At 38.1% G+C, this 13,497-nt stretch overlaps 1 protein-coding gene and 1 long non-coding RNA gene across 8 annotated transcripts in view; one reads left to right on the plus strand and one right to left on the minus strand.

Moving 5' to 3' along the window:
* Positions 1-1,354: 1,354 nt before the first annotated feature.
* On the minus strand, positions 1,355-3,471 carry LOC144033931 (uncharacterized). Its single transcript, XR_013288115.1, has 2 exons — positions 3,314-3,471; positions 1,355-1,664 (listed from the first exon to the last, which is right to left on the minus strand). It is a non-coding gene; the product is annotated as an uncharacterized LOC144033931 (long non-coding RNA).
* A 639-nt stretch (positions 3,472-4,110) lies between these two features.
* Positions 4,111-13,497, plus strand: part of LOC144063818 (DENN domain-containing protein 1A-like) — a 125,205-nt gene continuing 115,818 nt past the window's right edge. For all 7 annotated transcript variants that reach the window (XM_077585687.1, XM_077585688.1, XM_077585693.1 and 4 more), the window contains exons 1-3: positions 4,111-4,236; positions 6,942-7,006; positions 12,321-12,364. In XM_077585687.1, coding sequence (XP_077441813.1) covers positions 4,220-4,236; positions 6,942-7,006; positions 12,321-12,364 — 126 coding nt within the window. In that variant the 5' untranslated portion in view covers positions 4,111-4,219. The remainder of the gene's footprint in view (positions 4,237-6,941; positions 7,007-12,320; positions 12,365-13,497) is intronic.

The raw sequence follows: 13,497 nt of genomic DNA on the forward strand, positions 1-13,497 counted from the left end.
CAATGTGGTTTATGTGAATGCCAACTCAGTAACCATGGAAATTTATGCTGCAGACCTAACCTGCTAAGGAGCAGATTAACTGTCAAGCTTAGTTTAGCTGTGTGTCAAAAAAACGTCAAAAGACTGCGCTTGTGTAGCACTTGTGTAGCACCTAAAAGGGTATATTTGCTTTTGTATGACATTGTATTTGCTTTTGTATGACAATGTATTTGATTAATGACATTTCGGCACATTTTGTTTTTTTATAAGATGTAATTTAGCACACTACCCTAGAGGTAAGACTTGCATCACTTATTTCATGTAAAAAATAAAAAAAAGTCCATAAAAATCATATGTCACCACTTTCGCTGTTTACAAAATCAATCGCTTTAATTAAACTAATTCATATAGAAGTCTTCAAGTCACACATCAAATGTAATAATTCCAAGATGCCTTATAATTATTAACATCATTGTAAATGCTCTACATAGAGGGAAATATAGTCACATAAAAATGCCTTTCCACCCACATGGGTCAGGGTTGCCCCCTCTATTCCCTCATTCAGTGCCCTTGCTGCTCAGTGCCAGATCTTCTGCTGATGTGAATGTAGCAGGCGGAGGTCCCCCACCTGTGGCAGTGGCCTTAGTCTTTTTTCTGGTGGCTACAATGGTGGGCAACATACATTTACAGCTCAACACCTATTTAGTCTTATTTTTTTATATATATATTGTTATAGGCTACTTGCCGACTTGTTACCATGATCGCTTTTGGCCACTGTTGAGGTTTAACAGTGAAGAGTGAATATGTAGGTCAATTCGAAGTGCTTTACATTAAATCAATAATTAATAACACTATTAATGTGAAATGCACATCTAACATGAAACAATAATAACTTATGCATTTAGTCTGTCGGCTATTTTTTTTTTTTGCCAAAGATATTTCCCTCGTCCTATTGATAGCAGCAGTATTGCTTTTTCTAGTGAGCCGTGAATTCCTCATACAGCTCCATGAATAACTTTTGTTCTGTTTGTGAGAAGAATACCGCTCTCATTTTGCTGTATTTTGACATAATTGATCGCAATTTTGCCTATCGACTTATCGGGGCTTCTTGTCTATCCCGGGAGCGTGTACAAAGCTAGGCTATGCAAGCCTGTCTTAAGTTAGCCTTGATTAGACGCTGCTGGAATGGGTAAGTGGAACGACTTGGTGCTTTATTCAGAGATGGTGTTCACTTCCAGCCTCGCTTTTTTGCATGAGCCTCACTTTCTTTAGCTGCGTTGATGGAATACCCTCCTGATCTTTAAATCAAGGTTGACACAACCACAGCAATGGATGCAGAAACGGCTCTTCTGGACATCAAATAAAACATTTCAAATGATGCACAATCTTGTTTATTGAATTATACATGTCGTTATTTGATTTGACTATTTCAAATAACTCTCAATATGGATTAAATTGTACTCCTTTAACATTTCAAACTCAAAATTGGAAGATGTCTAGAAAGCATCATTTCTTCACTTTCCCAAAGGTGATTGCAGTGAAATTCTCTCAGAACAGTAACCAGTGTATCAAGGATTCTCATTTGTTGGACTTCACAGCCACTTGGAAGCAGGTTTGATGTCACACCATGTGCCACCATATAGAGATGGATCAAGAAGTAGCTTTGATTGACTGCATGCTGGCATCTGTGCAAACAGAATTGTTGGGTCAGAATATTCATACAATAAAAAATAATCATAGCTTCTGAAATTGTATTTATTAATTTTTTAAATTTAAATGTAAATTATGTATTGTAGCTCCTCTCCCGGGACTACTGAAGTCCACACAGTACCCCTTTCCCCCTACCAGATGGCAAGGTTGAGGTGTTGGATCTTTTAAATGGAACCTACCAGCTAACTGTTCATAACTTGTTCATTTTCCTTTTTTTTTTTTTAATGACACGTTATTGGATAATAATATATATATAAGTTATTGTGCTTCCTACTCCTTTTGAACATGCAAATTATGACATTGATTAATTATTTTTTCTTCAAATTTTTATTTTAACTTCAACTTATATTTTGTAATGTGCTAATATGTTCAATTAATCAACCAGCCAACAACAACAACTCTTTGGTCTGTAGCCTCCTCTTCATCCAAGTCTTCTTCTCCTTGTCAACGGGATCCGACGAGCTCTGCCTCGTCAATATTTTGAAGCAGATGTATTGGTCGTATGTTTACACTGGTAGGCTTCAAATCATGAAATAAAAATCGTGACTTCAATGTGTTCAGTTTTCGTGACAACAACATGAGATGAGCTAGCTAGCTAGCACCGGATTACGAGCTATGTTCGTACAATAAATCTTAACTTCATACTAAAACTTCGTTCTTTCTGCCCACTTGGAGTGCTCTGCATGTCAACCAACGTTTAAGCTGTTCCACACGGTGTTTGTATATTAAACCATGTTGAAATTTTCACGCTGGGACGTCCTCTTCTTTTCTGTTTGTGCATGCATTTGAGTTCAACCCACTGTCGTTCGCTCAACCAATGAGGTTGAGCTTTAGCCCGCCCAAATCCTCCAGAGCCCGCCCTCTTCTTTACGAGTACAAATCACGGCGCTCTACAAGTACAAATCAGTTTGCTACATTTCTAGCGGTATATTTGGTGCAAAACTCACGTCACTGGACAGCAGCAGAAAAACCACTTGCGACTCCTAGTGGCGACTTCTTTGACTACAAGTTGTCATTTCTACAAGTACAAATCACAACTTTTACAGATACAAATTTACACTTTCAGTACAGGTACAAACTTTTTTTTGTACAGATACAAATCATGACTTTACAGGTACACATTTGATTTTACAGATACACATTTTTTTTACAGATACACATTTTTTTACAGGTACAAATCACGACTTTTACAGATACAAATTTAGACTTTTTTTTACAAGTTAGTTTTGCACCATATTTACCTCCATAGAACTATTCAAGTTTCAACATGGCAGCGAGTGCCGAAGGATTTGTGAATGGAAATAAATATTAACACTTATAAGGGCGTTTACGTCCGCTAGCACAGCAGGTTGTTTTAGAATCTACACAATTACATAGCATTCACAATTTTGCTTTAACAACAAAATCACATGAACAGAACTCGGTCGTAAAAGTTAGGAGTTTGCGTGAGGTAAGGTCCATCTTTCCCATAGCACTTGAAGGCAGGGTAAATACAGCTCTGTTGTTAACAAACGGCGCTCCTATGTGGTCTACAACTACAGTTATCCCTGCGAATGTTAACAAGTTACAACAAATTGTCTCCGGTTGTTAGCATAAGAGAAAAAAAACAGGGCAGAGTTATAACCTGTCTATGTGGGCACACAGAAGTGATCACTCGACGTACTTTCATCTCCTCCTCTTCAATGCCTTGACAAATGCACGCAAGCACACTCATAAAAAAAAGACAAAAAAAAAAAACTCCAAAACCCTGACAACTGGTCCAGGTTCTCTGAAGGAAAACAAACGGCGATGGCGTTACCGGAAAAGGCGGGGCATTATGAGATTTTCACAAAAATACTTCACGGCTATTTATGTATAGAGTCCATACGGGCCGTTTTTCGATTTGTGTCTCCTGACATATGCTATTTTCGTTTCTGAAATAAAAAATTAAAATCAAACTGTTATTGGACTTTCCCTACCCTTTCCAGACATCTAAACAAGAAAGTCAAGCTGTATTTCAATATATTTTAAAACAAAAATCAAATAACGAGTCATTTTTTAATATCTGTTTCCAGACGTAATATCCAATGACCAAAAGACACGGACCAAAAATACTGTTCATATTGTTCATCATGGGGTTGCTGAATTGCAATTTTTGGCAGTCTTTTTTTCCTGTTATTTATTTGAATCCATGTTTTCAACATGCTGAGTTAATCTTGTCTTTCGATGTGGCTTATTTTATAATTTTCTATAAAACGTGACGTAAACTACAGTGTTGTAGATTTGTAATTTTAATTTTTCAAAAAGGGGGAAAAGAACGGCACAGACAATCATCTAGTCACGCGACTTTCTACTTGGAATTTTGGAAGTTGTAGTTTCTGGCACCAGAACATTGCATATTGCGGTATTGTCTACAAAACTTCCGTTAACTTCAACTCCCACAATTCATTGCAGGACACCATGGGTTTGTAACGTGTTGTCCACTATAAGGTGTCAGAAATATTTGCTTCTGCTGTAATCAATTGCAAGTAGATGTGTTCCGGACTTAAAGATGGAGTCCAGAATCAAGTAAGTAGTTGCTGACCCATTATTAGCACGTCTAGTTCTGTCAGCTTCTTGGCAGTAAGTAATTGCTGAAATAACGTACAGCTCATGGGCCTGACACTGAAACAGTTGCACTCTCCAAAATGAACTAAAACATCAACAACAACAACATTGGTCGTCATTGTATTTTTGGAGATTAGTTCGACGACTTCAGCTCTCATTTGATTCGGGAAATTATTTGCTACCATGCTTTCAATGTCATCCGCAATACGGTGCGGTGTTGTGAGAGTGGGCCACGACAAGTTGACGGGGAACAGTAAATATATTTATACTATAGTAGCGCTCGAGTCTGCTATACTTATTTATATTCCTATACTTGGACAGACACAGCAAGTACATGTGAAAATGTACAGCGCTGTTTAAAAGTATTTGCCCCTTCCTAATTTCTGTTTTTTGCATATTTATCACTCACAAAGGTGTAATTTCATCAAACCAATTTTGATATCAGACTGAGACAACACAAATATATATAGCATGAAGTTTGTAAGTGATGGTGTATATTTTTTATTTACCACAGGGGGAAAATGCAAACCGATCTGACCATATGTGAGAAAGTTTGGAAGCAATAACTGTAATCAAACATTTGCGAAAATTGGTGATGAGTCTTTAAATACGGACTTTGACTTGGCCATTCCAAAACCTTGATTTTTTTTTTTAAAGTTTTGAGCCTTTCTGAGGTGGATTTGCTGGTGTGTTATGAATCGTTCTCCTGTTGTATGATCCAAGAGGGCTTGAGTTTGAGGGCACAAACTGATGGCTGGGCAATTAGGGCTGCACGGTATTAGAGAAACCTTCGATATGCGATATAGTTGCGGAATATAGGTATTTCAATATTGTGATATTTAATATGTACCTAAAGAAATTGCATTTTTTTTATTTAATGATTTTTTCAAATGCGGGAGAATAAGCAACCTCAATGTATTCTTTGTTAATGATTTGTAATTAATAGAATTGGATATATATAAATATGTGTATGTATGTATGTATATATATATGCATATATATATATGCATATATATATATATATATATACATACATACATACATACACATATTATATATGTGTATATGTATATGTATATATATATATATATATATATATATATATATATATATATATATATATATATATATATATATACATACATACATACATACATACACATATTATATATGTGTATATGTATATGTATGTATATATATATATATATATATATATATATATATATATATATATATACATACATACATACATACACATATTATATATGTGTATATGTATATATATATATATATATAATGCAAAATGTTCAGACACAACAATAATGTATACTGATGTATACTGATTCTCAATCAGTTTTAACATAAACTTTCATAATTTGTGCTTAATTAAGTAGTTGGTAGCTATTATAAACATGTCTTGTGAACCACCCATACAGCATTCTGCCACTTGTGTAAAATTACAACTCACAAAAACATTTGGATGTAACAGAACATAAGAACAACAGCTTTTATTAATACAGAAAACAAAACTATTTTCAACGATTCGATCAAAAACATTTGGATGTAACAGAACATAAAAACTCCTGGCTCCTGGCTTTGCTCTCCGGGGGTTGTGCCTTGGCACTGCCGTGGCCTGGGGGGTTGTGCTTGCTCTTTCCTGGCCGGGGTCGACGGCTCCCCTCTTTGGTGGAGGTTTTTATGCATGCCAGATCCACCACACCAGCATCTACCGAAATTCAAACACAATCTGCTTCTTCCTCTGGTCGTTGAATTGGTGGAGGCTGATGTCTGTGGATCTCACTCTGCTTCATCTATCCTTCCTTCCTTTCCTCAATCTTTCCTTTGGTCTCTTGAGGTCTCCCTAATTTGTTGGAATTTAGATGTTTCTGGGGTTGGTGAAAAATTCTAGTTAGTATCCCGGGGGGTAGTAGGTGATGTCTGGTCGATGCTGGATTTCACTTTTCTTTCTTTTCTTTGATTCTTCCTCGGGTCTCCTGACAACTTCATGACTCTAGCTGGATTCTGAAGTATTCGGCTTAGGTGAATGGTATGGGATTTTTAATAGGTTTTAGGTGAATTAATGAGCACACACGCACGCACATATGCACACACACACCCGCACATGCACATACTCACGCACATTCAAAAAAATAAACTAAAAATAATAATAATGTTACAGTATTAGTTGATTCTACATACTTGAAACTGTTAATAACTTGTATAGCTCTTTTTGTAGCTTAAAGATGGACTGCCTGTTAGTTTTGTATGTATTACCCCATATGCACACAATAAGTCAGGTATGGCAGTATTATTGAACAGTATAATGTGTAGACACACCAGATACTGACTTGTTTATCTCATACCCCAGTTCCCACAATCAAACAAAACTGCACATTTCTTTTCATTGTGGCCAGCCTAAGGCAATGTGCAATATTCATGCTGTCTAGTCAATTTGATAGACAAACCTGTGAGATGAGATTGGTTATCATGTGTGCATGTGCTGCATCATCGGCCATAAAGAAGAAACAAAAAAAAAAAGTCATGAAATCACTTTGAGTGTTTGTGGTAGGTCACAAATGGTAAATGGACTGCTTTTTATAGATACAATGGTTGCTTGCAGATATTTAGCCCAAAGTTTTTTCATCGGCTGTTTTTCTTTTCTCTAGGGAAAGCCCAGAATCTGCTTTTGAGGTATATATGGAGGTTGTTCATCCAGGCACACAAAGCTCAGGTAAGTTTCTTTGTTAACTCTTCATTAATTTTTTTTTTTTTACTATCTATCAGAGCAATCTACTGTAACATTTTACCATTCTTAGCCATCAACCAAATTAAAAAAATAATTAAGCATTGTATAATAAAATCAGACCACTTCGTCTTCTAAGAATGCAGGGATAGGAGTCAATGGCTGCGTGTTGACGTAGGCCTGGTTCACATGGTAGATTGTAAAATGGTCGGCAGACTTGTGAACTCTGAGAGACCCCACACATGATGAGAAAACAATCCTGGGTATAACGGGTTTTAAACGTCCAGTGTGAGGTGTACAGCTGCACGGCACAATTAACACATCACATACGAACCAATTTCATTCATGAATATTTCCAGGTTAGACGGGAAGCCTAAAACGTAACTTTAAAGTAAACAAACTTGGTAGTAATAGTTTGTGCTTTATTTTTAGCAGACACTAAAACAACATAAAAGGACAAGGCGCTGGCCAAAGAAGTGGAGAAACAAACAATGCCCCTGAATTAGTATGACTACAGACTAAAGAGAAAGTTAATGTTAAGCGGTAGTTAAAGGGATTACATCGCGGTAAGATTGCTGCTGTATCTCTTTGTTTGGCAATGCTAGCCATCAATTCTTCAATAAACATTTGAAACAAAACCGCTCATTGCCGCAAGAAATTGTGGAGGAGGAGGGGAGGAGAGGGAAGAAGAGAGGGGAAAGAAGGAGAAAAAAACAAAAACAAGTCTGAGTGGGTCGCGAACCAGGTACCCCCGCTGCTAACCACTGCAAAGTTCATTCAGTTAGGTTCAGCAGCGCAAAGGTTCTACTTGTAGTTTACACAAGTGTCAGCCGTAATGTTTTCTGAGATTTAAAGACGGCCAATTGTCATTTCATTGCACTTTTGCATTGCAAATGTGAATGATAATTTATTGCTTTGAATTCATTTAGACAGAATGTTTACTGATAAAGGCTACTTTTGTCACTATTCCATGGCGGTCTCAGAGAAAGTGGGCGTGTATTGTCCGCAGAGGAGGTGCGGGGGTGGATCCGCTCCTAATGACGTCAAACAGTGACAACAGCTCGTTTTCTCAGGTTGGGAGGGGCTGGTGCTTGGAGACTAGAATGACCCAGGAATTTCTCATAGATGGGCGAATGGAAAAAAACACCACGTTGATGATGTTTTTGGTGAGGAATTTGCATTTTAACATGGCTAAAAGCTCCAAAAAGTTCATTTTTCACGTTGCTGTCCCTTTAACTCTTTGACTGCCAACCATTTTCAGAAAAGAACATGTGGGTGCCAGCTGATTTAGAGCATTTTGATCTTTCAAGGTCCACAGACAATTTTGTGTTTGGACTATGGTAACACAGATACTACCAAATGAAAGATTGAACTCTCATCTTTCATCCCAAAAAAAAAAATGTTTCTACCTTATTCAGTTTTTCAGTAATCAACAATAGAAAATAGGTTAGTTTCACCCAAATGCTCGGTTTTGGACCAAAATACATAGAAATCAAGCTTTTTGTGAAACAATATTATTTCATGCACTCTAGTGAATTTGAGACCTTTTTTTTCTATGAATGTTGCCACAAACACCTAAACAGTGCTTTACTTCTATAAAACACTACCACCAACAATGAAAAAGTGTTTTTTGATAGCAAAATAAGTTTATTTACATTCAACAGTGTAACAATTTGGCAAACTATTTACAAATGTGTGCAACAGTGCATGTGTGGTGTGTGAATGTGTTACTATTTACAATTGTGTGGATGTTGGAACAGTTCTTTGAATTTCTGGACAATGTGGTTGAAAACAGGACGGATTTTGAATAGTTTGTCGTCTGAACTGTGTGTCTCGTTGTTGTTGAAATGAAGGAAACTCCAGATGAGGCATCGCGTGACTGAAAAGTGGTGTTGTTTCTATTTCATCTTGAGTCCAATACATTTCTATACTGGGCTTGTTTATTTACCCAGTAAGAAATTGGAGTGCAAAAAATGTTTTTAGTTAGGACACAGACACTGGCTTCCAAGCACGACTCCTACTGTGTGGCAGACTGTCAGTCTGCTTCTGGATAGACTGACGTGCGTAGAGGTTTGTCTGGTCAGCAATGTGCAGGAGAAGTTTGTCCGTGATGAAGAACTGCAGAAGTCAGCTGGCAGGGTCGAATTCAGCTCTGCTGCGGTACCCATTGGTCCTGGTTTTGCAGTAAAGGGGAATATGGTTGGCTGCCAGCCCGCTTCATGCCAGCCAGAATTTTTGGGATCTGCAAATATACATTTCAATATCATACAATATTTATTTTAGATCAGTGTGATGTTTAGCTTTTTTCTTGGATCCACTGGTTGATGTACATTCTGTAAATTATAGAAGACATTTACCATCAAATATTTTATTAGTGCTGTGTTGGAGAATCTTTTTTTTTTATAACCTTTATTCTGCTCACTGTGAGAAGCTGTGTGAGAAGCGTCACTTTGAGCCCTATGAGCTACAGCTGAAAGAAATATATACAATTACAATAATATCGAAAGACTGTTTTCTTTTGTTGTTGCAGTGTATTGAAAACACTTTTTTTTTTTTATACCTCTCTTTGTTGTAGAAACTGTAGTGGGACGTCGCTGTGAGCACGATCCACGATCTATGAATTGTACATTCACGTTACACACACTGCTAGCACCTCACCAGAAAAGTTAGACAAGTTAGAAACTAGAAATGTGCTTACCTTCAACCTCAGTCTTCTGAGGATGAAAGACTGTCCGAATCAGTGTCTTCTCCGTGATCAGACTGTACCCACTCCTCCGATGAATATGCATTGGACTCAGGGTACTCTTCATTGTCCGATTGAACGTCCCCCTGTGCAGAAGTGCTCGGTTGTGCACCACATTTTCCGGCGTTAGCACCGCTAGCCGGTGAGGCTCTACGACGTGGTCGAGGCCGCTGCGTCAACGCTTCAACTTCGGCGTCAATCTCGGAGTCACCATCATCATCATCATCATCATCAAAGTGCTCTTTAGCACTGGTCGATGCTTTTCGTCTTTGAAAAAAATGCTCACGCGTGAGCTACTTGCAACCGGTCGCCATTTTCGCTTCCTCAGCCATTCTCCCCTCAACACTCTAGCTCCACCTCACTTCTTCTACTACTGACTCCTACCCGATCTTGTCCAAAAAGAGTCATCGCTGTCATCTAGTGCCCATAAATAGTCATTATACTAACTCGATCTGCTTGAACTTTGAGCACAGCTGGCCAAGGCTTTCCTCCATCCGTTTCCATTAAAAAACATAGTTAACGTCTTTTAACGTTTTTGGCGGCACTCATTTGGATTTTACTAAACGTTATTAAACGTTTTTGGCGGTCAAAGAGTTAATGGATGGATAGACACACTAAAGGGAAGGGTAAAAACCCACATTTGCATTACAAATGACTAGTAAAACAAAATGATGTGGTGCTGTTGGTTTCTTCAAGCTGTGACCTCCAACTCTCACTGGAATGGTTCACAGCTGAGTCTGGAAGTGTTTGGGATGAAAATAAGCATCTCCAAATCTGAGACCATGGTCCTCAGTAGGGGTGGAGTGCACTCTTTGAGTCGGGGATGAGAGTGGAAGAGTTCAAGTATCTTGGAGTCTTGTTTAAGAGTGAGGGCAGGATGGCGCAGGAGATTGACAGGTGGATCGGTGCAGCGTCTGCTCTGATGCAGACTGTATCGGTCTGTTGTGATAAAGAAGGAGCTGAGCTGAAAGGTGAAGCTCTCAATTTACCAGATGATCTACGTTCCTCCCCTTTACCTATCATCACGAGCTGTGGGTCATGTTCGACAGAACAAGATCCCGGATACAAACGACCAAAATGATTTTCTTCCTCATAGTGTCCAGGTTCTCCCTCAGAGAGAGGGTGAGAAGCTCGGTCATCCGGGAGGGGCTCAGAGTAGAGCCGCTGTTCTTCCATGTTCAGAAGAGCCAGTTGACGTGGCTTGGGCATCTGGCTAGGATGCCTCCTGGACGCGAGGTGTTGTGGCAGAGCTGGTTTTTGCTATAGGCAAATTTCCCCCCCTGGATATCTCATGGGACGGGGCCAGATAGGTACAACCCAAATTATTTTTTTACCCCTCTGTCGTTGGAGCTCACATGCATTGTGCACACTTGTTGCCATTTAAAGACATGAGCAACACATATGCTCTAACTGGTGTCATCAAGTAACTTTAAATACTTGTTTGCAAGGGTGGGAAGTCCATTGGGAGTGACGGACTGTCCGTTGGTCTGTTGCCGACGGATGAATGGTGTATAACGAGAAACTTATAATTGACTAATAAACGACAGACTTGGGTTTTCGTCCGTCAGTGTAATCGTCACTCACCGAGTCAAGTACTGGCGTACCGACGGTGACTGTTTTCCTGACAGCTGACTGAAGCACGTGCTGTGTGTGTCTTATTTATTTGTTCGTGTGTGTTGCTTGCATTGAGTATATATGTGTGAGAGTGACTACTCCTGTGTTCAATAAAGGATATCTGCTTAGACTTGCTGCTAAGATGATTGTAGTCTTAATGGACAGCACGTGTCTTTTGACAGCAATACAAATATAAAATGTTATATATAATAATGAATTAAAATATCTAGTCTAATTTTTCATGTATGTCAGTGGCGGCTGCTGGTCATTCAAAAGAGGGAAAGCTCATTTTCACTGACGGGTGTCTGACGGGTGGGAAAAAGCCCAGCATTTATCCAATGACCGTCCAGTTTTGTGCAGTGGAGCAACAACCCACTCTACGAAGCAGTGTCTGTCTGTATAAAAAAAAATAATAATAATAGTGCCGTGGCACTTAAGGTATGAATGAGAAGGAAGTCGTGTCAGTTGTTTGTGATACGTAGCTGATTTTGAAGTATTCTAGTGCATAAATTGTACACACAGCAGTGCATATTTATTATTATTATTTTATTATATTCCATTACTTTATTTTTTCCAGTGGGAGGGGCATTTAGGGGAAGCTGAGCTTCCCTTGCAGTCTTGAGCAATCACCACTGATGTATGTGTATTTATTTGCATATAAACAACTACTTCTGTTTTGGGTTACACAATCACTTCCTATTTGGGTACGTATGAAAGAGACAGTTTTAATGATTTTTAATAATAATAATAATAATTGATATTATTAAATGTTATAATAATAATACATTTGAATAAACCTTAAAAAATATGTAATCCACAAACCTTGAAAATTTCAAGTAAAAAAATAATTTATTAGGATAAATTAAATTGGTCATTGCTTTTTGGGCAGCTCCCTGTATTTTTCAGTTTTGTTTAATCATAATTCTGCTATTCTTATCTTAACAGAGCCTGCAATTCGAAGGAAGTTTCCAGAAGACTTCCAAGATGAGGTTTGTTTTCAAACATTTAGTTTACATTTGGCTTTATTGTGTCTGTATTTAAGTAGTAAGTTTATTAAGCATTTTAAGAGTGTATTCACACCAGAAAAGTCCTTTGGTCCGCTTGTTTGGTCTGGACCAAAAGTGGACTTTATTTTTTTCGTTTGGTGGGATTCGTATTCAGTATGCACGCTGTGCTTTTTGCAAGTGAACTATATTCTGCATACACATCAATGCGTGTGATGATTGGTGCTCCCATTGAACAGAAATGACGAGGGTGGTATGCACAGCGCAAAACTGGAAATAGAGGAAAACATGGAACTCATACATGCTGCATTACTGTTCTGCATATTTGTGGTGTTATTAGATGTAAAATAATTGCGAGCGTCAAGAGCAGCTCATTTAATGAAGGTTCCATGACGCTGTTTCTAATTTTGAAACAGCGTCATCAATTGCGTTGAGTAACTCAAAGTCAATCGGATGAAATCTTTAAAAGGTCTTTAAAATTTGAACTCTTTAGTAAGTCTTAGTAATGCTTATTTAGCCCAATAGCACCCCCAAAATTTTAAAGTATATACAGTATATATAGATATATTTTCTGTGTGTTCTTTTTAACAAGCAAGAAACTTATAGATATAATATATATAAATCATAGAGTTTAAAAGTAATATTGAAACAACAAAAAACAGTACACCCCCATTTGATTGAAAATGGTTTGATCCACCTCGACCCCTCCCCCCTCCGCTTTTGCTTGCAAGTGCAGAAGAGCCCATCGTCTATCTCAAGTCTATTTACAGGGTATGGCTGTCTAGTCGAGTGAAAGTGTTCCTTAATTTCACCAGGATATGTGAAAAGTTTCTTACGTTCTACCACTCAACACCTACACATTATTTTCATTACTAGTCTGCATTTTTGCTCCTCAATCATGTTGCTACTTGCTAATAAGGGAAACAAGTGTTAAAGGGATTACACCACTGTATTTTAAGCCATTCCACAGTTAACCTATATATAAATATGTAGCTAATATTGCCCGTCACCCTCAATTTTTTATTTTATTTGCGTTTTTAACACTTCCCCCTGGGGAATGTGTGCGCAAGCCTCAACCCTGTGTTTTCTCAAACCAACCAGAGACAGTTCAAAGAGGA

This window comes from Vanacampus margaritifer, chromosome 14, assembly GCF_051991255.1.
Source record: "Vanacampus margaritifer isolate UIUO_Vmar chromosome 14, RoL_Vmar_1.0, whole genome shotgun sequence".
NCBI classification, from domain to species: Eukaryota; Metazoa; Chordata; class Actinopteri; order Syngnathiformes; family Syngnathidae; genus Vanacampus; species Vanacampus margaritifer.